Source organism: Argiope bruennichi, chromosome 11 (assembly GCF_947563725.1).
Source record: "Argiope bruennichi chromosome 11, qqArgBrue1.1, whole genome shotgun sequence".
NCBI classification, from domain to species: Eukaryota; Metazoa; Arthropoda; class Arachnida; order Araneae; family Araneidae; genus Argiope; species Argiope bruennichi.
Genome location: NC_079161.1, coordinates 33,743,825 through 33,770,061, shown reverse-complemented (window position 1 = coordinate 33,770,061; position 26,237 = coordinate 33,743,825). Strand labels below are relative to the sequence as shown.

Below are 26,237 nucleotides of genomic sequence, written 5' to 3'. Positions count from 1 at the left end.
AGTAACCCTCTTCTCTCGTCCAAATTGCCAGTAAATGCAAAAACTGTCGCGACTAAAGCAAACACAAAATTATATAAAGTAGAACTCAAAACAAATGCAAACTTTAGGATATTTACATAATAATAAGGAATCTGTCATAGGATCAGATTCTACATCTGCATAATTATAAGGAAAGGCCATCCATATTATGGAACTTGAAGAGAAATGGAACTCACGTCATGTAATGAGTTCAATCTCGGCTAATAATCTTTTCTTTCACAAGAAATGTAAATAAATAAATAAAAAATATTACAATTGAGTTCCTTATGATTTTATTTAAATTTGAACTAAATAAGAATGCTCTTGGACTAAGAATATCTAAATAAAACCAACAAGGAGTTCCGAATTCTGTCCTTATCATTTTTCAGGTTTCTATGACCATGTTATTATGTAACTTAATTTATTATAATGAGAATACCTAACTTCTTTTGTTTCATAAATTGCTGTTTGGGATTAATGGAAGACTTTTACGCTACGAGTTTTTTCGTACTCCTTCTTCCCATTGTATTGATTTAATTTTTTTCGGATATTTCACAGAAATAGTTTCAGGTTTTAATTTCATAGAGTGATTAGGTGGTTGCCAAACAACTTCCTAATTACGTATCAAACTACTTGGATAAAATTTAAAAAATTGGAGCACTTTAGGAAGTACATGATTCCCAAAAAAGGATGCGCGAATCCCCCCCAAAAATACGCATTCCTATTTTTCTCACTGTCTTATTGAGCAGCTCTCATGAGGGCAAATATTTCCTACATTATAATCTTGCAAAGCATGATAACCAATCTCTATTTTTATAGCTCAATCAGCAAAATTATATCTGCTAATCTTTTCTCTCATTGACCTATACTCTACATCCTGTTTTTTCATTTTTCAGATCGAAAAGTGAGAATCTGGAAACACCTGCCATCCCGGATATTATTCTCTGGGACAATATCAGTGTCCCGAGATGCAAAGATCCATTTGGTGAATGGTTCCTCACTACGCATTGACGATATAACGCCCCAGTATGCTGGGGAATATGTTTGTCTCATTAGTCATCACCATTTCCTTAATGTGACTCATAGAATACAAGTTTTAGGTGAGTAACTTATGCAGGAGAAATTCTCACATCACAGTTGTTTAGATACAATGAAATCTTGATAACAAAGAAATATCGTTGCAGAAAAAAAATACTACACTTCCTTATCAGGTCAGGCTGCATGGTCATTAATGCTGTATGCATGGATTAAATGATGTTTTATGGTCATTAATGCTGCATACATGAATTAAATGATCCTGCATATTCATTAGTTCAATATGATTTAAATGATGCTGAATAGTCATTAATGCTGCACGCATGAATTAAATGATGTTACATGGTCAATAAATTAAGGTCATTAATAAAATCTTTTACTAGTATGATAGGGAACGAAATGCATTGTGATCTATAATAAGTAGAAAAGTTCACCTTTAGAAAAAGCAAAGGGCAGGTAATAAGGAAGCCTTTCAGAGGTTAATGAATTTTTGGTGAAGAATGTCCAGGCAGAAATATACGAAATATACTTTTCATCCTTATCAATGTTGTACATGCTTGAATACCAGATTGTAACTATAGATATGTTTCTTTTGATAGATAATGAAATTGATAGTGATTTTCTGATGTCTCCTTCAGGAGAAAATGAGAATGAATAATGATGGCATCTGTCATAAGCTGGTGGAGTTTTCAGAGGAACATCCAGACAGTAATTATCTCTTGCACTTTTTTTAACCAGAATTGTATATTCTGGTTAAGACGGTATTTTCGATATATTCCTTACTACAGAGAATGATGTTAACGATGTTCTCCTGAAGTCATCATAAGAAAAAAGAATGAAGGAGATAAAAGTTTTAGTTTGGTTTGTTTAATGTTTGGTGTCTTTTGGCACAAGAGCCAACCTTGGCTAAACTGCGCCAATCACATGTTAAAATATGAAACCAATTATATTAGTAAAGTTTTTATGATAATAAAACCAGTACTGCATGTAAAACACGATTAAAAAGCAAATGAGAGATGAGATAGTTCAAAAGGAACAAACGCAAGGAAAGTATAATGGAAATAGAAAATTGGAAAATAAACGCAAGGAAATGATAATGGAAATAGAAAATAGGAAAATCCTAAACGCAAAGAAAGGAAAATGAAAATAGAAAATTGAAAGTAAATGCAAGGAAAGGATAATGGAAATAGAAAACTGGAAAGTAAGCGCAAGGAAATGACAATGGAAAAAGAAAATTGGAAAGTAAACGCAAGGAAAGGATAATGGAAATAGAAAATTGGAAATTAAACGCAAGAAAAGGTTAAGTGCAAAGAGAAAATTGAATAGCTTTTAAAAATTTAAAAATATTTGGATGATATTTTTCACTCACCAAATTTTGTAAGGTTAGAGACGATGAATGAAAATAGTGGTCACGATGAGATTTAACAGAAAGGCAATAGGACAATCAATTAAAATGTGATGCATACGAAATGCAACATGACACATGGTGCCCTCTCATCAAAAATGAGAAGTATGTAATTCATTGTCAATGTCTGTAAATGGATGATAGAGTTTCCTTGAGAAATATTAGGAAGAAATATAATTTACACGTCTATGTCGGTATTGTATATGCAACCCGAATATTAAATTGTGACTGTAGATCGTTTCTTGATTACAGGTAGTGAAATCGATGAGATAAACGCTCTTTAAAGTCCTTTGTAGGAAGATGGTATACGATTTGAAAAATCTATAAACGGCGAGTGAATGTAGTGAAGCTACTTTGGTTATAAATCTTAAAATAAATTTCAACAATAGAATTTATCATAGTGTCTTTATTTGTGTTTGAGATTATTATCACAAATGTATAAAAAGCAAGGTATTGATCAGGTTTTTAAACAGTTTGGGTTCATTTGGGGATATGTAAAAGATTATAATTTAACTCCTATAACTATAAAATGGTTTAATTTTTGCACTAATGACAAAATGTACAATCATCGGTAAGATCAGTTCGATACAGAACAGTAGTTACAGGAAATAAGGACCTTCATCGTTTTTTCATTTGCTACCCAACTTTCCACATCAATTTTAATTACACATGCCATTATTAATTTTTGTTGAACTATTCATTTTTTTTACATTTTAAATTTTTAACATTAAAATATCTCCTTATTAAAAATACTATCTAAGTATTCTAAAAGCAAATTTTTACATTTTTTTCAAAATCCAGATTCTAAATTCAAAAACATATATTTATAATTATTTTACGAATTTAATTTTTTTTTTCTACATTTTTCCAGTTTCTCCTTCTATAGAGCAGGAACCACCAAACGGCAAAGCGGTAGTTCGGAAAGGTAATCAGGCAACGATAACCTGCAATGTATCTGGAATTCCGAAACCAGTGGTCACGTGGACTCATGAGCACAATGGAGTTCAGGTGAGAAATTTTCTATAGAAAAGTCCTTATTTCTTCGACATAGATTGTACGAAAATATATTGATAAATGTTCCGCTTAATATCATAATGACCATTAATGCTTAGCATTCTTGCTATTAATTTTTCTTCCTATATATCAAGCCGAAAATGGAATAATAAAATGGATGCTAAATCTTCAATGGTTAATACTACCTTGAACTTATTTAACCTACATAAAAGAGCAACACAGACCATTTCACTGTAAAGTTTTGAGTATTTATCCAATTCAATGCTTGATGTCAAACCATATGCTTGGCGCAGTATGGCCAAAGAGGGCTCTTGCGCCATAAAACTAAACCAAACAAACAAACCAATTCAATGCTAGGAATTGGATATGTGCAAAATCTATGTATATAGCACGTTCAAAACCGTCAACATCGCAGAGATGGAAAGAATAATATATTATGCACCAATGGAGCATATAAATAAAAAATTGGACTAAATCTATACTTATAATAAAGCTCAATGTGTGTGTGTGTGTGCGTGTGTGTGTGTGTTGGCGCTCTACAGGCCAGACCGTTTGACATACAGCTACCAAATTTGGTACATGTATACCTTGGAGGTTGGGAATGTGCACCTGGGGTTCCTTTTTTCGAATTTTTAATTAGAATTTTAATTATGATTAAAAACTAACTTTCCCGCCAAAAAATCTTCCATTTTCCCCACCGCCAACTTTTCCGCCAAAAAAATCTTCCATTTTCCCCACCGCCAAACGAGAAAGGCTTCAGTTTTTATTTCTCCCAACAGTAATGAGGCTAGGGTTAAAATTTTTCGGCGGATTATTTCAATCGATTCTGTTTATTTTCTTAATGTTTGATGCATTTAAAATTAAACATTGTTAATGAATCGATCTTTCAGATTCATTCTGAAGTACTTTTAAATTAAAATAAAACAGAATAAAGGAAATTAAAAATTTCTAATCCGCATAGCGTTACCCCAACTGGCGTAGAAAAAATCACGTATTTGCGTTACGTAACCGCCGAAGAAAATTCACGCATGCGCATTCTGTTCTGATTGTTGCCATGACAACCGTTATCAATGGATGATTTAAATTATTTTTGGGTTAGTTGCATGCTTTTGTAAGTAAATTGTATTTATGTTAGTTATATATTTTTTGTATATGCTTATAGTTTTAAGTACATCGTTTTTTAAGTAGTTTTTTTAAAACCTGTTTTGAACCGTTTATTTTAAGCGATTCGTTTTATTTTCTTAGTGTTTGATGCATTTAAATTTAAACATTGTTAATTAATCGATCTGCTCATAATGAATCTAAGAAAATTTTGTTGACCAACTCTTGAGATATTACATAAATTTAAAAAGATATTCTTTAGTGCCCATAAAGTTTAAACGCTGAGTGACTCTATTTTCAGTAATCAGATTATAAAAAAAAATGCTTTGTTTCAGTAAAAAAATATTATTATATTAATTGAAGATTAATTCTTTCCACTTTAATTTAAAGCATAAATTCTACGGGTGCTAACAGAAAATGAGTGAGATACATATTACGTTATGACTGAAGGCCTTTATAATATTATGAATGAATTATATGATAATCAAAATTTGAAGTTTTAAAATATTTTGATGAAGAAGCTATTAAAGTAGAAATTGCATAAAATATTTAATTATTAAAATTTTAACGAACATTAAGATTGGCGAACCGGCTGGTCGCCAAAGGCGGCTAGTTGTCTATAAAATAAGTTTTAAAACTATTTGGAACTGACAGGATTCAGTATCGCTACTGATAATAAAGATCAATACCAAATCTTTATTATCGCTGCAATAAAAACCTTTGCCTAATTGAAACATGTTCGTTAAGATATTTTCTGCATCATATTACCAACACTGTAATTTTAAAATCTTCCTCAAACCGATTTGACCAAATATACAATATAATCAAGCCGTTAGTATTACAGTAGAGGTTAAACTGACCTTTACTTTTCCTTAATTATAGATAAACCACAATATTTGGTAGATTTGAGCTAAAAAAATTTGTAGAAGTATGGAAATTAATCAAGGTAGTAATCACACAAAGAAATGCCTTCATAGTTAAAGAGTGTTCTTCAAATCGAAAGGTTATATACATATATATATATATATGTGTGTGTGTGTGTGTGTGTGTGTGTGTGTGTGTAAATTTTGTATTTTAGAAGGTAATAGCAATATTTTGCAGATCTCTTCTAACTGTTCTCTTGAATAAATATGAATATATTGTAACTTCCACAAATTTAGTTATGGTAACTTCCACAAGATTGTGTACTATGATTACCATATGTATGATTTTAATTTCTTGTATATGAATAGAGTTTTCCATTTCAGTCTCCACAATTACCTAGCGGAGTGCGGCAAGTTCTGGGTGGTGCGCAGTTGCAAATTGCATCAGTGGATGTTCACCATGCTGGCGTATACAGATGCACAGCGGACAACGACGTCGGGGAACCAGCTGGAGCAGTTTTCAGTTTTACAGTGCTTTGTATGTATCCTTCATTTTTTCCAAAAAAAAAATGCTAAGTAATACGTTAAAAAGAAATTACGGAATTCTATTTAGATTAATTAAGATCATCAATCATCAGTATTTAATTAATTAACGATTAATTTATAAAATGAAGTATACTTACTATAATAGGGGACGACTCAATCTAATAAAGTGTTAAAAAGATATGATCAACCTCATTTCCCAGCGCAGGATATAATACATATTACTACTGTTCATTCTTGGATTCGAAAACCCTCAGCGCTTTTGCTCATGCGCCAGGAAAAATTTATGTCTCAAAAAAGGGCTGAAGGGAAAATTGGAAAAAGAAGATGTTTTCATTTAGCAATAGAATGAACTTAGATTATTTTTGGGAGAAGCGTAATAGCCTCTCATCTTTCTGCGTATCACCCCTTGGCGAAGTATCGGTGTCTAAAAGTGTCAGTCTCGGAGTTATGAAATGAACCGTGTGCGTCTAAGAAATAAAGAAAATATTTAATCGAGTCGAGTGACTTGTCGAAACACTTGTCGTTAAATCATATAATATTCATAGTTTCTCTTTTACAAAATTCTTTTCTAACTTCGAATGAATTTTTACTTTAAATTCAGAACTAGATTTCTTACTCTTAATAAGGCCTCCAAGCGGAAATCTACAAGAGCGGAAAAGAATTTCAGCTTAATTGAAAATACAATAAGAACGCTTGCTAAAACTTCACACAAAAAGAGCGCTGAAGTTTTAGCTTCTATGAAACATTTTTAATTATTAATTTAATATTTTTATATGTATTTGTATATTGAAAATTTAGCCAGAGTTCATTACCAGCTTTTCCAAAATATCAGCTATGTTCAGCTAATTGAAATTTTAACGCATCCCACAGATGCTCCTGAATTGACTGTCAAGCCGGAATGGATCCATGGAGGTGAGGGCGCCACAGTCGAATTCATGTGCACATGCCATTCAGCTCCTCCCTCTCATATCACATGGGTCAAAGGTGACCCCAAGCAAGACACGCCTCTCCAAGCCAATGATCGTATCAAACTACGTGAGAAACTTACTGTGCCCACAACAACAGAATCCTGGCTCAAATTGACGCGGCTGCGTAAAGAGGACCTCGGTTCCTATGCTTGCGTAGCCAAAAACCAAGTCGGTCAATCTTTCAAAATGGTGGAGTTATCAGGTATTAAAGGGCTTTCTAATTATTAAATATGTTGCAGAATATCCATGAAATCTTTTTATAACTATAAAAAAAATCAATATTATGCGTTTCTGTATGTTACAACGCTGTTTGTTGCTCTCGTCTCAAGAAGTTCAAATGGTAATTATTGCAGATGGTTTCTGGCTAGTTCCACTGTTACCGGCAAAGTATGAAATCCGGCATTCTATAGAATGCCTAGACATTGTATATAATGCCTAAAATTAGCCAGAAATTTATGAAATTATTTATATTTCATACATTTCCTAGGCCTTCGATGGAATACCAAATGAGAAACCAATAAAATATGAAATATATCTATTTTTTTGTTCCCTTTTCTATTTTTTGAATAAAATGTATGCTATTGAAAGTAAAATAAATTCTAAAATCAATCTGGAAATACAAGTAAAAAATTAAATGAATTCAGAAAAAAATATTTCCCAATGCTTCTTTGGGAACTACTGTTCAATTTCCTATTCTTGAGAGCCGCGGTGGCCTTTTGGTAAGGTCTGAGCTTCGGAACTGGTAAGTTTCAGATTCGAGACCCGATTTCACTGAAAAACCGTCGTGGAAGTGGGTCTGGTGCATGTTAAATCCGTCAGTTCCAAATGTCTTTCCACTGGTGTGGTGTGGAAGTTTGGAAGAGGGTGGTATAAGCTCAGGTGCCGTCCTTGTCATCTAACCGTGTTTCAGAATTAACGAGGCCCGTCGCAAAATAATCCTAGTGTTTCTTTAAAACAGGGTGTTAATATAACTAACTATATTCTTGAAGTCGGCAAGGGGTGACATGATTCGTGCAATATATTGGCAATTGTAGACAGAGGATAGTTTCTACAGACTTGGAAACTTTAAAGGACTTTTAATACCAGTATCTGCGAGATTACAATTCACTTTATGTGCTAAAAGCTTCCTTAGAATGGAAGATATTCCTGAAAACGAAATTCCTCTCCGGTCAGTTGCAATTGCTCAGTCCAGTGGAAGCGGCCAAAGATTCGTCAATTGGATGTGCAAAACAATGTGCCAATATATGAAATGTCTTTAACTGAAAAATGTGATGAAATGCAATTCAAAATGTCATTCAAGCCTACCATGCTGCAATAAGTAAATTAATTTTAATATTGTAAGAGTAATGCAATAAAATGGGCTCTTACAAAAGAATTTATTATACAACTACTTATACAAAAACACTGCACTTACAATTACACACATTTAGTCAGCGTTTATATTTACAAACTTGCGATTGTTAAGTTTTACCTCCTTACGTTCTTGCGGCCAGCCTGGTACTGCCACACTTTTGATTGACGAGAAAATTGGCGCTTGGTTGGTGCAAAGGCAAAATTTTTTCTCCTAATAAGAAAGGCATAAATTTTGTTTTGTACAACTTTCATTTTTCTTTATGTATTTTGAATAAATTCTTTAAATGGCACTGTAATAGTTGATTATTCAGTCAATTAATTTGTTAATCAATCAATTAATTAATTTGAGATTATTTATGAATGAATATAAACTGATTTCTCCTGAAAAAATCATTATTACTGTTAATTTACGGTCTTTCACAGAACATCAATTTGAAATCTTGTACAAAAATACATCTTGTACGTCCAAAGAGCGTCAATACAAATCAATCTTTGTCCGCTTCCACTGGACTGAGCAATTAAAACTGACCCGAGATGTCTGATTTTTTTTTTTATGAAAATTTTTTCTCTTAATAAGAAAAGCATAAATATTGTTTTGTACAACATTCACTTTTTTTGTATAATGAATAAATTTTTAAATGGCACTGTACTGATTGATTACATTAATGATTAATTATTCGATCAATTAATTTTTGAATCAATCAATCAATTAGTTTTAGATTATTTATGAATGTATATAAACTGATTTCTCATGGAAAAAAAATCACTGTTCCTATAAGATTACAATCTTTCGCAGAGCATCAATGTGAAATCTTTCAAAGTCGCTTTTCGAAAGCCTCAACAGGAAAAAGCTGATTCGAAGTTAACACCTGTTGCAGGCGAAAAAGAAATAATTCGAAATGTCATATGTAGGAGTCATAAAATATTCATGAAAGGTCTCGAATGTCACTCACCGCTTTCCGCTTCTCCTCAGAATGATCCGACTGATAGAGCTCGGTTCCAGTTACTAGCCTCAGGGCACGAGAACTAAAAACACTTTGTTATTGTTCTTATTACAATCAAACTCTACATTTGGCGTATGCTTCTTCCTGTACGAAAGTAAAAAATAATGTGTTGTATATTATTTGACATTGAGAGGTTAATGAAAACTTCTTTGACCGACTCCGAAACAAACACTTTTATGATTTTGTTTATATGTCTGTCTGCTTGCGAAATCAGAGAGAATGGTCCCCTATAAACTTCCTTACTTATTCCCGGAAAAATGATGTTAACTCCTCTTTCTCTTCAGCATAAAATAGTGGACCAAGAGCAGGTCCATGAACTTCATGCGTGCTCAGATTTTTATTTGCAGAATACGTACATATGCATTTCGGACGAAATATTTTTCAGCCGACTCAGAATTGCAATTTTAGCATCAAGATCACAGACCGAATTTCATTTAATTCAATCATTGCACTTTTCATTTATCAATTACTATTTAAAAATGAATTATTTAATAATGCTACAAATAAATTAATTAATGAATTCTTCAATAATGTTAAAAATTAATAAATTAACACTAGGTTTACCATGAGTTGGCATAAACCTATTTTACCAAAGGGGTCAAAATGATCCTTTTCGGTATTTAAGTTGGAAAAAATATAAATTGACTATCTATTATGAAGTTAAAGTTAAAAAAAAAAAAAAAAAAAAAACTTTAATATTTTCAATATATTTCTTGAGATGTGGTCTGATGAAAAGACAGTTCCTCTTTGTTTGCTTGTTTGCACTTTTGTATGAGTGAATGTTTTGGTAGAGATGATAGAAGAAGAGATGGTCTTGAAGACCTAGATCAGGAAACAAACATTCTTTTTAGTAAAGTGTTTATTTTCTGATCCAGGTCTTTAAGACATTCTGTTCTTCTACCAAAACATTGATTCACATGTCTTCTTACCAACAACCTATAATAGATTCTATCTGAGTGACTTTCGGCTTCGGCTTCTTGCTTCCTATATACACACATTTTAATAACACATACTTATTTCTATTTTATACCTACATCTACGTGCGTCCCTATCAAGCCGAATACATATTTAAATATAAATGTATATTTGTTTGCACTTTTGTATGAGTCAATGTTTTGGTAGAGATGATAGAAGAAGAGATGGTCTTGAAGACCTAGATCAGGAAATAAACATTCTTATTAGTAAAGTGTTTATTTTCTGATCCAGGTCTTTAAGACATTCTGTTCTTCTACCAAAACATTGATTCACATGTCTTCTTACCAACAACCTATAATAGATTCTATCTGAGTGACTTTCGGCTTCGTCTTCTTGCTTCCTATATACACACATTTTACTAACACATACTTATTTCTATTTTATACCTACATCTACGTGCGTCCCTATCAAGCCGAATACATATTTAAATATAAATGTATATTTGTTTGCACTTTTGTATGAGTCAATGTTTTGGTAGAGATGATAGAAGAAGAGATGGTCTTGAAGACCTAGATCAGGAAATAAACATTCTTTTTAGTAAAGTGTTTATTTTCTGATCCAGGTCTTTAAGACATTCTGTTCTTCTACCAAAACATTGATTCACACGTCTTCTTACCAACAACCTATAATAGCTTCTATCTGAGTGACTTTCGGCTTCGACTTCTTGCTTCCTATATACACACATTTTACTAACACATACTTATTTCTATGTATATATCTACATCTATGTGCGTCCCGATCAAGTCGATACATATTTAAATATAAATGTATGTATTCTCAACAATATTTATTCGAATGGTCAAAATGACCCCTTCGGTAAAAGTAGGAATACTGTATACATTCCTCCGAAACTAAAAAAAAAAGAAAAAGATAATATTTGAAATTATATGTCTTATAAATGTAAGTAAAAGTTAATAAAAGTATTCTCATAAAATATGGCAATAATTTTCTTGCAGAAAATTAACGAAAAGTTTTCTCAGATGGGTCAAAAAGACCCCTTAGTAAATCCAGTGTTAATAATGAATTATTTAACAATGTTAAATAGTTTAATAATGAATGTTATCAATGCCGATGAACATTAGAATCCTAGAATCCCAGAATATTTGCATGGAGAATGATAACATACTTAAGAGCCTTGCAGAAGTTTTGATTTCATTGACATTATTTTTTTTCTTTGCTTTTATTTATTAATTTGATTGTGGCATGAATTAGTTATTCCCGAAATCAACCAGTTTGGATAGTTTTCTTTTCAAAATAAAACATTTTTTATTTCAAAAAAACTTTCTGAAATTGAGTATCATTCTGTTTATTTGGTATTTCTTTGTCATTGACGAAACATTTAAAATTTAAAAATTAGAAACCTTTTCCACCTTAAAGTTTCTACTTTATTAGTGCAAATTAATTAATTGAAAAATTTTGAAATTTGTAGCTGCAGCGTTTTATCAAGAATAATTTTTCTGAAAAGAAAAATTCATTAAAAAGAAACCATGCATCGATTGGAAAGGAAATTGACAGAAGTTAAATTTCCTTTGTAATATCTTTCTTCTCAAAGAATATATATATATATATATATATATATATATATATATATATATATATATATATATATATATATATATATATATATATATATATATATATATATATATATATATATATATATATATTATTTTTATTATTATTAAGAATATAGCACAAGTTGATTTGGCAAAAATGGCATTTAAGGAGATTTTTTTATGGAATTTTATTTAAAACATCAGTAACATTATTAATAAACTTGCTTAACCCTAAATTGAAGAAACACATGAAATTTGGAATTTGAATAAAAATCTGCTCGCAGCAAGAAAAAATTGCTATTCTTAGACTTAAAATGGCAAGAATATTTATTTTTAAATGTTTAACAGCATATTATTAAGCATATAATAAGAATATTATTAATAATTTAATAAATTTTAATATATAAAGTTGCTAATAGTTTAAGATGATATTTATTGTAATTAAAAACAGTAATAATAGTAATAGTAGAAATTTTAATAAAAAAACAACGATGAACAACTTTTTTGAATATGGCAACTGTGCAATATTTTTTTTAAGCAAGCATCACATTTAATATAATTTAAAAAGGAAAAGAAATTTTACTGTTAGTATTATAAAATAAATCTTTCATCAATTAAATTCTTGACAGAATTAAGACACTCAAATTTTGTTCACTTTTTTTCACACGGTCATATTTATCAATGTATTCTATTCCAAAATGCAAACAATAATTCTGAATTTTGAATTCAATTTGACGAAAATAACGAAAATGAATTTTAAATTCTATTTTTAAAATTGTGAATTTTTATGGGACGAAGAATTGAAACGGTTGAAAAAAAACTAATTGATGACTAATCGAATTAAAAACGTTACACTTTAATTAGCAATATTTCCCTGTATTTTCGTTTATCAATCTGACCTAAAGTTTAAAATTGCTGTGCATGCGTTTCACTTTTATATTTAATCCGTATCTTTAAAAAAATGTCTGGAATTTAAGGACATATTATTTCAAGAACAAAATTTTGCTACTTTTCAATCTCTGCCTGAAAAGTAAAATTATTGTGCATACGTTTGCTGTTTATATTTACACTGTTTCCTAAATAATGTCTGAATTTCATTAATAAAACGTATTGTCATATACTGACTGTTCATGATTTACACTGCAGAATTCTGACTGTTTAAGAATATAATTCCTACGAAAAAAGTATTGAACGCAATCGAACTTTAAAATGGGAACACTAGTTTCCGAGACACTGAATGATTCTAAATCCTCAAATCAAAACAATGAATTCTAACATTGGTGTTTTGTGTCGTAGCCGGAAGGCGTGATTTATTCGATAGCTTCATATTATAGCTCGTCGCGTGTGGTGCACAGTTACGGTTAGTATACAAATTGGTAATATAAATCTCTTTGATGATCATTTTCAATACATAAAAAAACGGTTATTTTATCATCACTCAATAAAACATTTAATTTGAGTAGCCATGAAGTAGAATGTGGGATTATGTGCAACTTCTACATCAGAGATTTTTATGAGCACTTTGGAATCCGTGTTCAAAACTTCAATTTCTGATATTTCAAATTATTTTCCTTGAATCTTATGTATTGATATTTGAAGAATAGAATGTGCAACTTCTAATGTCGGTGATTTTTCATCTCTTATGCATGTTTTCCATTAATTGTTTATTATTTGAATTATTGATATTCTGAAAATTATCTGAAAATGAAATGTGAAATTTAGATTTAAAAAATTATTTATCTAATCCAGAAAAAATATATTTGAGTTACTTGTAAAATTAATTTTTATTGTATTTTAGATATTTGAATAAAGGCTATAATAAATGTATGAATAAACTAGATGAAAGGTTATTAAATGATAATTTTATGTAATTAAAAAAAGCATAACTAATTTCAGATTTCTAATAAGAAAAATCGTGAATTAACTATAATATTAATGACAGGTATTTTGTTTCATTATTTTTACAGCAGTATCAGTAATATTCTGGGTTGTATAGCAAAAAAAAAAAAGTCTTTGATTTTAATAGTGATTGACGTAATTTTAACAATCGCTTTGAGTGTACTTGAAGAATTCTTTTTATCTATTTATTTGTATTCGTATTCTTGATTTGTTAAAAGTTCGTTAAGAATGCTTAAATGATTTTATTCTTCTGTTCGTATTTACTTCATGAGAGGAATAAAAATATATCTGGCTACTAATCAAGTGTTGTATATTTTTCATCATTTACTCTTTTAGTATATTCCTATATATATATATATATATATATATATATATATATATATATATATATATATATATATATATATATATATATATATATATATATATATATATATATATATATATATATATATATATATATATATATATATCGCTCTAACTTCCTTACTTTCTATCATGAAATGTTATAGTTTGCATTTAATTGAAAAAAGAATATTTGCAAACTATTGTTAATGTTAATTTCTTCAAATATATTTAAAAAGCAGGCATAACCTTTCAGTTCTTGCTTATTAACAGAAGTTTTGTGGCACTTGCTAAAAATTTAATATAAACTTTGATTAGACTTTATATTATTTTTTTTAATATTTAAAATTTGATATTATTTATTATTCTTTAAATACTGAATTGTTTGATAGGAATTTAAGTATTATTGCTTCAATGTGTAATATTTCATTTTTTTCCTTTAAACGAATTATAGAGTAGGTAATGTAATCGTCAAGAAATTCAAATTCGAAATTTTGATGAAATTTTTCATTTCGGACTTCCCTGCTTAAGAAAAACATATTTTTAGCATTATGCTGTCTGTCTGTCAGCCTGTCATTGACAAAGATAACTCAACACCGCTTTGAGGCAGATAAATAAAATTTCATATAGGGTCTTTTTACTAAATTGGAAGAGATTTCTTTTAAATCTTGAACAAAATATTTTCAGAGGAAGTCTATCCGGCTCCATGAGTACAAATGAGCTCAATAATTACAAAATGCAAAGAGCTATGTAAATGAAATTTAGTATACACGTTTAAGATCTTAAATAGAGATTCATATTGTAACATTCCCCGTTTCCCAGTACTGATAAGACATTTACAGCCAGCTGTGTCGTCGCTGTTAAATACTAAACTCCTTGAGATAGCCAGATGGTGAATTTTTTCATCTGGGTGATTTCGCATCTGATTATTAGCGACTACAGTGAAAGACCACATGTGGGAATTCCTCGTCCAAGAGATATTGATAGTACCTTCAAAGAGAAAGGGGTGCCCAAACATCTGGAAATGCTAAATGTTTCTAATTGTGAAAGGACTATGAAAAGGACTTTCCCACGATCCACTGGCGCCACTGAGGGAGCATATTGCTGAACCTCAATCGGCCGAAAGAGAGCTCAAAGGACCAATGTAAATTAAGAGGTGGAGATTGTCGCTGAAATAAAGTGCGGAGATTTTTTTTAGGGAGAGGAGAAGAAACGAATTGCAGGCAGATTGTTGGACTACGCCTACGTGATTGGAGTCCGAGAACTACCCCTGGAGTGGTCGTGTTGACTAACAACCTGTTAGTTCCCTGTGGTGTTGTTTCTTCGTATTGATGGAGAACTGAGTTTCAAGATAAACCTTCAACTTCGACTGTTGTGTCTCCTACTACAAATGTAAATAACTATTTATTTAACCAAAATTAGAGCAATTTGTTCTTTTGTATACATAGGGCTGTAAAATAAAGAATTGTCTGGAAATTCTGTTTTGTTATTTGATCAGTCTAGATCAAGACATTACAATATCAAATTTTGAATCAAATCTGTCAAGCGTTAACCCTATGTAGGTCTGTACTTTCTCATGCATGTCAACAAGACAATTCATAAACTGAATGACTTAAATGAATGAATTCTTTAAATTGTCTTGTGGTTACAATTGTAATTCCGTATATCAAATTTTGATTTGAATCGGTCTGCAAAACAGCGTCCAATACACATATTCTCAAAATAGATTCAATAAAAGTGTTAGAGTCATGCCATTGTAGCTATAACCAGGTCTGTAATTTGTAATATTTTGCATAACATTGGTGAATGCTATTCAAAATATTCGTAGAGAAGGGAGAAAATTAATTGGATGGTATGTGAGAATGATTCGGGAAGACCATTTCCCATACCTTTGTCAAAGAATTGAATGGATTTGAAAATAGTAACTTAGATGAAAATGAGTATATTACCTACCTATCAGCTTGCCGAGAGGAATTTTTTACGGCATCGTCGACAACCAATTTCTGAGCTCTATAATTCTTTCTTCTTGCAGGATTGGCAGAGCCTGTTCAACTTCGAGGTGACGAGACAGGAGAAACTAGCTTTTTGCTGACGTGGACGGCCAAATCTTACAGTCCAATCATAGAGTACCAGCTTAAAATACGAAGACATAAGGTAAATTAAAAAATCTAATTAAATGTATGCTAAAAACGGGTGGTTTTCTTGAGAGAGCACACTATCAATGCATGATTTTCAGCTACCACTTTTTTAGCAGTAATTTTAAATGATAATAAAATCATGAATGATAATAATGTTCATTTTTGATAATATAATTTATATCCAAAATGTATAGACCGTCTTTTTTGCGCTCTTGCAAAATGCTTTAATAAATTTGGGAATGATAAATGTAAAACAGTCATTCTCACAAAATGGCTTATTTTATTGCGATTTGTCGAATATCCATTATCACCGATAATGCACAATAAATATTTTTGATACATACAAGATGTTCATAAAAGTATTTGCAACGTCAATTGAAGATAATGATACAATCAAAGTTAAGAACAGAGATTCTTTCTATATTTAAAGTGACAGCCGAAATGTTGGGCAATAGCTAGAATACCATTTGTCATTCTTCGAGTCCGAGTCATGGATGTTTTTCTTCGAGTCCCATACAAAAGATGTTCACAATGAAAATATAAACGTCTTTAGAATGCATACAGAAGGACGGGATATCCTGGTAAGTAAGGCGTTGGATTTTCATCACTTGGGTTGTGAGTTCGAACCCAGACGGCCGAAGACCCTCCGTGCGTGTGTAGTGGCTGGCGCACGTATAAATCTGTCGGGGTCGCAAAGTCCTCCATGTAGAGAGTAATACCACTGGTGGTACTGATTCAGAGCTGCTCGTTCTCTTATGCAGGTCTAAATTACGATCTGTGGGGGGATGAACGAATGAAATGTATGAATGAAGTCCGCCTTGTAAAAAGGGATGTGACGCCTGAAGTAGCTAATTCATACTCTTGGCGCTACTGAAAAAACAAGAGACGCTCATTCGGCTTAAATTGCTGACAGATTACTGTCAGCAAGCTTGTAAAGTGTCATAAGTCACAATGCACGCAAAATACATAAAAGAAAGTAAATATGATAGTAAAATTTTATATTCAGTGAAAATCTTTGTTACCAACCTGTATTTTAATGTCAACAGCATAAAGTTACATAAATGTACTGATATTTATTCGTCCGTTATACAAGGTTTTATATCTAGTTGATTCTCAAAATTCTTTGCAAGCTATAGTTTAATTGAAAGGTATTCATGGTATTGGTTTTGTCTTATTTTCAAAAACAATGACTAGATATATGCATGACACTTCCAATCCCTTCCCTTCCAATAATTGTTTACAGATTTTATTATGTAATTCATTGAAAAAGTTCATGTCAATTTACCAATAAGCTAAAACGTAACTAAACCATATTTTGGGCAGTAGTGTTTGTAATGCAAAATGCTTGATCCTTATTCTTGATCATATCCTATCAAAACCATATTTCGTATTTAATAAGTCATAATCATATCTCATTTTTAATAAATCATAATCATATTTCAAACCATTGCTGTTGTTTTCTAGCTAGTTTTTCATAGAATTCTATAAATTTTTTTACGTTATCGCAAGCCTTTAAACTTATTTAAATGGGTTCATTGAATTGTGGTAGTTAAAAAATAAATGGAAATATTCTTATATTTTAATTTTTAGGCATGCAATATAAAGCATTTTAACTTATTTTTGTAAAGATAAAAGAGTTTTGATTTTATCTATTATTATAATCAAGTCTTTAATGAGATAACTGAGCTAGACAAAGTACTTACACGCGTCGCCTTTGCATGATACGGACTTTGGACAGACAGACTGAAATCTTGAAGTAGTCTAATCTATCCATAATCGTTCCTTGTTTTCAATATCATTTACAGTATAAAGATTCATTTAGCATTACATAATGTTGTTGGGAAAAAAAATTTTTTTTTTAGATTTTTTTATATTACTTGTAAATTTACTCTAAAGCGATGATTCAGTACGTGTTGCTGAATTTCTAAATTGCTGTAGTCTATTTATTTAAGATAAATCTTTTTAATAATTTTAATTTGCTGATGTTTATTAAGTTTAAACAAGGGTTTTTTCACATAATCTTAAAAGAAAATTTCAAATATGGAGGCATTCAGATACAAGTGACCGTCAAGTAATGACACACTGAATATGCTTAAAACCGAACTTTTATCAGTCTCATCACTTTTTAAGATTTTGTATGCTGTCTGTAAAGAGATAAATTTCGGTATGTGTCCATATATGAGTACCAATAGGAGATATTTCACTACAATTCTTAGATTCCTTTATTACATAGTACAAATCAATGTAGCAAGAATACAGCGAATGAAAATCTAATTATGAATCTATGATTTGGATTTCGGAAAGAGGCAAATTACTCACACTTAATTTGTGTTTTTGTATGATTCCATATATGAATATATAATGTATTTCGGGAAGAGGCGAATTTTTCATGTTTGATCTGTGTTTTTGTTTAATATGGGTATTTGGGTGTAATGTATTTTAGGAAGATTTGAATTATTCATACTTGACCTGTGTTTTTGTATGATTATGTAAGGGTATATAATGTATTTCGAGAGGAAGTGATTTACTCATACGTGATCTATGTTTTTGTACGATTTGGATAGAGGACCTATAATGTATTTTGGGATGAGGTGAATTACTCATACTTTATCTGCGTTTTTAGATACATGTAATTTTTTTAATTATGAATGAATATTAAAAATTTGATCTAGATATGGTTTTGGCCCGTATAATTGTATTTATTTTAAACCAAAATGTAATGGATTATTGTCAAGTAATAACCCATACGTATTAAAAACTTTAACTAAATCTAAATTAGTAAAGTGCAAGCAATATTAAACAAAATGGATTCGTTTTATGTTCAAATTTCAAACATCCGTTTCAAAGCCTAAATTCGTAAAATGAGACAAGCATTCTTTAACCCTGCACTCCTTTCCTATATTCATTTGTGCATGAATTTCAAAACATTTAAACATTTCTACACTTCTTTTAAATAGAATCTGTTGTTTAAAGAGAATCCTCTTCAACATCGGACTGTAAGTTTTTTTCTTAAGCGATAAATTACTTTTTTTTTCGAAAAAGATTTTATGAGCCAAAAAAGGAACTTTGGTATAAACAAAAATCTGCACTCCTTCCTTATGTTCATTTATACAAGGGCTTCAAAACTTTTAAACATTTTTACACTTTTTTTAAACCGAATCTATTGTGACCTATTTTAACATCGGCACTATGATTTTTTAAAAGAAACAATCTATTTACGTTCTTTTCGTAAAACGTCTAATGAGTTGAAAAAGGAACTTCGGTGGAAAAAAAAAATTATTATTAAATATAATTTTTTGGAAAAATATTTGTGATAAGTAGCTTAATGAAGATTTTAAGCCAAAATTATATATTTTTTCCCAATTTTAGAAAGATTCCTATACATTCTATATGTTGTCTATCCGCGCATTATGGGCGCGGTGTCCTTATGGTAAGGTCTCGGCTTCGGAACCAGAGGGTTTCAGGTTCGAGGCCCAACTACACCGAAGCGATGGGTATAGTGCAGCCAAGGCCACCAGGGTCAAACGTCCTGCCGCTGGTGTGATGTGAAAGTAAATAGAGAGGAATGCCAGCTCAGGTGCCTTCCTCGTCATATAATCGCGGTTCAAATTTACAAAGTCCATCCTTAAATAGCCCAAGTCTTGCTTTAAAAACGGGACGTTAATACTGTAACTAAACCAAACCAAACCTATGCACCTTTTGGGAATTCTTGCTTTAGTAGATTTACATAACTGTTATGGAAAAATAAAAACGAAGAAGATATGTAATGTTGAACAGAATTTTAAAATTGAATTTGGATTCGGCTATGATTCGTTAATTGTACGTATTTTAAATCAAACTCTAATAGATTATTTTCCCAAGTAATTAATTGTAACTAATTATACTATTTCCATGTATTATTGCGCATTTTTGCATGCTAATAGAAATCTTTGTAAATAGAAAACATTATTATAGAAAATATTATATATAGCTAATAGAAATCATTATTAATGAATGGAAAAAAACTTCTCAGAGTGACGATGAATGGACGGATGTCATGATTCCTGTATCGGAAGAAGGTTTGAAGCAGTCTATGTTTTTCTCTCATTCCTATAACGTCACTGGACTCGAACCGGGAACCCGTTACGAGGTCGTCCTCCAAGCGCACAATGATTACGGGTGGAATAGGCCTTCGGAAACTTTGATCTTCAGCGCAGGTATGGAAAAGTTTTGAAATTTGTAAAATATATCACTTTTTCGTTCACATTGTCACCAGATATTATTTACAATTAAGAATAACAACGCTTGCAATAGTTATTCGAGAAAGAAGTTCTTCAAGTATTATCACTTCCCCTTTTCAACTAAAAGAGAAAAGTGAAAAAAAAATCATGCTATTCAGTTTTAAAGCATCAGAAAAATCTCTTAATGTTTGTTTTACTTTCAAAAAAGTATTCAAATATTTATTTTGCTGATTCTTTGGAAATGGAACTCTGAAATTATTAAAAAGTGACAAAAATTATACAGTGGACTCACTTACAACGTAAGGAATATGTTCTGCGTGAAATAAAGTATGTTATACATTGTTGGTGAAATTCATACAAGTTTAAACATATCTCTAACTTGTAAATACGCGTATAGCTTGAGAAATTTTACTCAATAAAGAAAAGAATGTTAAAAATCGAAAAAAAGATTTTAATGAAAAAAAAACGCTATTTTTTTATATCTTAAAAATATATGAACCTAGAATATTATTCTGATTATATAGAAGTGTAATTTTCTTAAGTTGTCCAGCAGAAATAAGAGTTACAATATTTCAATAATCCACTCGCTAATTTGATCGTGAACACTGCATAAGAAATATGCAGTCCCAACTGTCAATCTCAAACCAACATTTGAAAATAACCTGAAAAAATTTCTTATACTTTCTCAAATTATGAAAATTTATGCGATATAGAACCAACACTTTGCATTATTTTATGATATAGGTTTGCTTGAAAAACAGTAAATATAATAGCGGATTTTGACAATCTGAAGCCACTATAGTAAAATTAATCCGATGTCCGATATGAAATCATAAATTCATCATAGGTTTTAAAGTTGCTATACGCAAAGAGTACGTAATTAATCTACTCAAAACTGTATCTATCTATAACTATTCTCCTAAAAATTATGAAATTTAGAGAATTTTTGAAACGAATATAAATGAAAAAAATTTAGCTAAAATATTTAGTTGTAAAAATTACTTTTAGTGTGCATGACAGATTACTATAATTATTCAACAAACTGAAAGTGTAAAACAAATCGTGTTTAGCATGTTATTGACCATAATTTTAATAAAATCTTTAAGGCCTAAAGATAATATGTTCAGAAGTCATGTGCCTTAAAATCTTGGTAAATATTGTAGGAGTGGCCGTAAAATACTGTCTTTGAGTTCGGGAAAAGTTTTTGAGTTACCAAGAATAACTCTTTTCAGTTACATCAGAGCCAAAACTCACAGGGATTTTAGCCTGAGATGGTGATTAAAAAGGACTTCGAATAGCAATATTTTATAGCTAATTATTTTTATTTAAATATCTTTCGCATTATTTTTATTAAGATGATTGCTGAATTTCATAACCTACAGATGAATAGTTACGAATATATAAGACTCTGAATAGGTTAACTTTTATTCTATAGGCATAAGGTGAGCATCTCCCATGCCTGTGAGAAAAAATAACATAGAATATAGAAAAACCTTGCAATTCAGCATTTCTTTTAAAGAAATATGTTACAAGTATACTCTGTGTAAAGGATAGGTGTTTTTGTTTTGTATTTATTTTTTAAATGTGTTTAGAAAATTGGCAAAAAATAGTAAAATATGGTTTGGAATTTTTTTTAAATGAAAATCATTATTGATAGCATAACAGAATAGAAGTATTCGAATTTAAAAATAATTTTAGAAACTTTCTTTTGTTGAATTTATCAAAATTCACATAAATATTCCAGATGGAAACAAAACATAGAAATGATGATTTTTATTTTGATAGTTCTTCGCAGGATTAAAGGCTTTCCACTCATTGAAATGAATTCAAGTTCAAAATCAACTGTCGTTACTAGAAAATTCCCCCGCAAATATTTATTGCTTTTATAATTTCAGTTTTGTCAGCATTTTTTGTCAATGTAAAAGTACTTTAAGGTCTTAAAATCTAAAGGAAAAATATTAGAAACAATGATTTACAAATCATGTTAATACCAATATGCTATAAAAAGGCACAAGACTTGCTTAGCACTTTAAGCACCATCTAATGAAAATTGTATTCCTTAGATATAGGTGGCACTTAAGGTTTTAGATTCTTAGAGCATATTTGTATGCCACCTATTTCAATCGCTAAAATTTTCTTAAATAGGCTCCCCGCCTGTAACAGAGCCCGTAGAAGAATCTACAGAACCTACCGGCCTACCTCTGTACGATATAGAATTAGATATCACTGGTATGAGACTTTTAATATTCTTATTAATATTTGTACGTGCTTGTATTTTGTTTAGATTATAAAAGAACAAATCGCGATTCATACATTTTTACTATTCTCTGTCATATAATTCGAAAAAAGTTCCATCATTAACCATCAATTCATATGTTTAATATGTGGAATTTTAAATTTTGTGTTTAATGAATTCAGTTTCTTTTTATGATTTCAATAAATGCATTTCAAACTATAAAGAGAATTTTAATTCTTGTTAGTATAGCTATTTTAAAATTATCTAGTTGTTATAGAATCAATTTTGGATCTTTTTTTAACCATCATGTTATAACACAACTTCTTAATTATGTTTCATTACTGATACCCAAATCGATTTTGAGTTCCAAAGTCATTTTATAAAATTATTTTATTGTTTTATGTTGCTTTATTACCAATTACTAAACCTCATTGTTAATGATCATAAAATTGTCGTATTATTGAATCGTCAAATACGAAATCTTTGTTTGATTCTATCAACTTTTTACTTACTCGTATACGTAATATAGAAAAAGAATGTCTAACATAAAAAAATTCGAACTCGAGATTTCCACGAATCTCCACGCTTTACATCTTTCTGAGTTCGAAAAACACATTTTTGGAAATTATCTTTCTATCTGTCTGTAAAAAAGATAACTCAAGAACGCTTTGATCAAGACGGATGAAATTTGGTATGCGTCCTTTATATCAAATTTGTAGATTTCTCTTACGTTTTCAGCAAAATTCGCGCAGGGAAGTCTCTAATTTAGCATGATAACTGCAGAACAACGGGAGTTAGAAAGATAAAATTCAATACACAGAATTAAAATCTATAATCTAGAAACCTAACAAAATTTGTGCCAAATCCAACTAGAGATTGGCAGTCTGTCGGTCTGTGCTTTCAGAAACATGTAGACGCGATATCTCAAAGACAATATACATTTTTGGATATTATTAACCGCATGCCAGAGATTAATCGCCAAAAAACGCGCCAAGGATGGGACGACAGATTTAGTAAAAATACTAAATTCACACCAAAGGTTAATATTTCGAAACTATTGTACGCCAATAGCATTCTCTGGGCCAACACATTTATTAGAGAATATGCGAGAAAATTTTGAGTAGACCATTTTTAATGGGTTTTATTTAGATTATTTTACTTCTTTGTGACAATTCGTGGAATTAGAATAAATTCTGTCTCTATAATCAATGATCTCAAAAACAATTTCATCATTATATTTGATAATAAGTGATTTTGATACTAAGTGATTTTGATCCAATGCCATTCTATAAACTAGCGTATTAATTAATTGCCAATTTTGCTGTTTGATTAGTGTTTGTAACATTTGATTATCAGCCATTAAATCCCATCATTTAGTTTAATCATTTTTGTTTTGAATTCAGATATTTTACTTTTCTGTAAGACAATTCGTTTTAATAAAAACCAAGTCTAACTTTTATCAATAATCATATCATACATCAAAACTTTTAACTACATTTGATTACTGATGTCAAGCAATTTTAAAATGCGTTGTTATTTTATAAAAACATCATAATATATAATTACCAATTATTGAATCTCATTTCAGATCCCACATACCTAATACAAGGCTCATCCAGAATTTTCCACTCTTACCCATTGATGTATATCTGCTTCCTGATTGGCCTATGGATTCTGTGACGTCATACAAGATCCTGTTATTGTTAAGCGAATTACCTCATTGAAAAGGAAACGTGAATAGAATGATCCGTGAACTGCTGAAAAAGGGATTCACGCTTTATCAAACGAGGTTCATCTTTAGAGAACTAATTGTTGACGAACTTCTAGATAAGTTAAGAAAACACATCTGCCGTTGTTTCTCAAATCAAATTTTGTGTGTCACATTTATTTTTGTATAGTTGTAAGGCTCAAACAATATGTTTACTCCTGGAATTAATTAATCCGTCAAGGACATTGTGACAATGTTCGTATAAACGTTCAACAAATACTCAGGAATAACTGTCTATTGTTTGTCTATCACTCCAACTAGTACAGAAAAAGTCTATAATGAGACGTCAAATTTACCTACTTTTGTTTAACTTGAATGTCTCATGCTTGTAAATGTGGATTTTGTTATTATTTTTTATTTCTTTCTTTTTTGTGTGTGATAGGATTCTGAAAATTTTTACAGTTTGTCCTCTCGACTATTATGTTAATATTTTTGGAATTTGGTTACCAGTTAAACAATTAATTTTATTAAATTATAATTTTACATGAGTGGCGCCATCTCTTAGTGGATATCAGAAAGAAATGCTATCAAAATTCCATAATATTTAAATGAACCAAAAATTAGAGTAAAAGATAAAAAATAATGAAATAAAAAATATTCTTACTTAAATGAAATTTAAAAAATATTAGTCTAAATTCTGATAAAAGTGTACCTTAAAAATTTATTTTATTGATTCATTTTACAATTGGATTTTACAACTGTTCAGCCAACCAAATGAAACTGAATAACTGAAACACTATTTCTAGATTGGTCGTGGTAGAAGGTGTAATTTTTGATAATCGCTGATTATATTAATGAAAAAGACTTTATCTCGATTATTAATTGAATATATTTATCAAAATTGATTTTTTAGTAAAGACTTGACGTCTGTATTAGTTTTTGACGTCTGTATTATATATATTAAGACTATCAAAAAAGTTGTGAACTTTTTCAAAGATCTGAAATCACACAGATTTATACTGTCTTCAAGGAACTCTCATCTCATCAATTACGATAATTGATCATTTGTCGTAATATCTCTTTAGACTTCTATTTACTGCATATTGTAATCCCCATTGCAGTTGATTATTTATTCTATGTAATGGCAGCTACATTGAATGCATCAGCTGTATTTCGTAGCAGTTGAAGTAGTCATTACCATATGGAATTTGTTATTAAAATTTTACTCATTTCTTTATTTGCTAGAATTTTGAAATTTTGTACAGTTTTGTCACCTCGATCTGAATATTTTCAGAATTTGGTTATCAATTAAACGATTAATTTTATTAAATTCTAATTTCACATGAGAGGCGCCATCTGTTAGTGGATATCAGAAAGAAATGCTATCAGAATTCCATAATATTTAAAGGAACCATAAATTAGAGTAAAAGATAAAAAATAATGAAATAAAAAATATTATTACTTAAATATTATTATAAAATATATATAATACTTAAAAATATTATTACTTATATAAAAAATATTCTTACTTAAATGAAATAAAAAATATTCTTATAAAAGTTGATAAAAATATGCCTTAAAAATTTATTTTATTGATTTATTATACAATGTTGTTTTTCTTCTTATTTTCATAAACTTTTTTTTTCCAAATTTTTGGTAACCTTCCATTTCTTGATAACGCTAAAAAGGCTCAAAACTGATTAGATTTAATCTGGTCTTAAAATAGTATCCTATTAACCGAGCGGCAGAAGCGATACAATAGACCTAAAATCTTTGGGGGGGGGGGAACGTATATCTAAAAAAAAATGAATGCCCACTTTTGCAGCTGCATGCACAATTTTAATGCATTAATG

The 26,237-nt window shown here is 30.2% G+C and overlaps 1 protein-coding gene across 1 annotated transcript in view; it reads left to right on the top strand.

The window, feature by feature from the left end:
* Positions 1–25,621, top strand: part of LOC129957214 (limbic system-associated membrane protein-like) — a 67,152-nt gene extending 41,531 nt beyond the window's left edge. Inside the window, exons 3-10 of the mRNA XM_056069436.1 lie at positions 915–1,118; positions 3,330–3,466; positions 5,821–5,974; positions 6,853–7,152; positions 16,115–16,236; positions 20,233–20,416; positions 22,586–22,669; positions 24,265–25,621. Of these exons, the coding sequence (XP_055925411.1) occupies positions 915–1,118; positions 3,330–3,466; positions 5,821–5,974; positions 6,853–7,152; positions 16,115–16,236; positions 20,233–20,416; positions 22,586–22,669; positions 24,265–24,356 (1,277 nt within the window). The 3' untranslated portion in view covers positions 24,357–25,621. The remainder of the gene's footprint in view (positions 1–914; positions 1,119–3,329; positions 3,467–5,820; positions 5,975–6,852; positions 7,153–16,114; positions 16,237–20,232; positions 20,417–22,585; positions 22,670–24,264) is intronic.
* Positions 25,622–26,237: the final 616 nt, after the last annotated feature.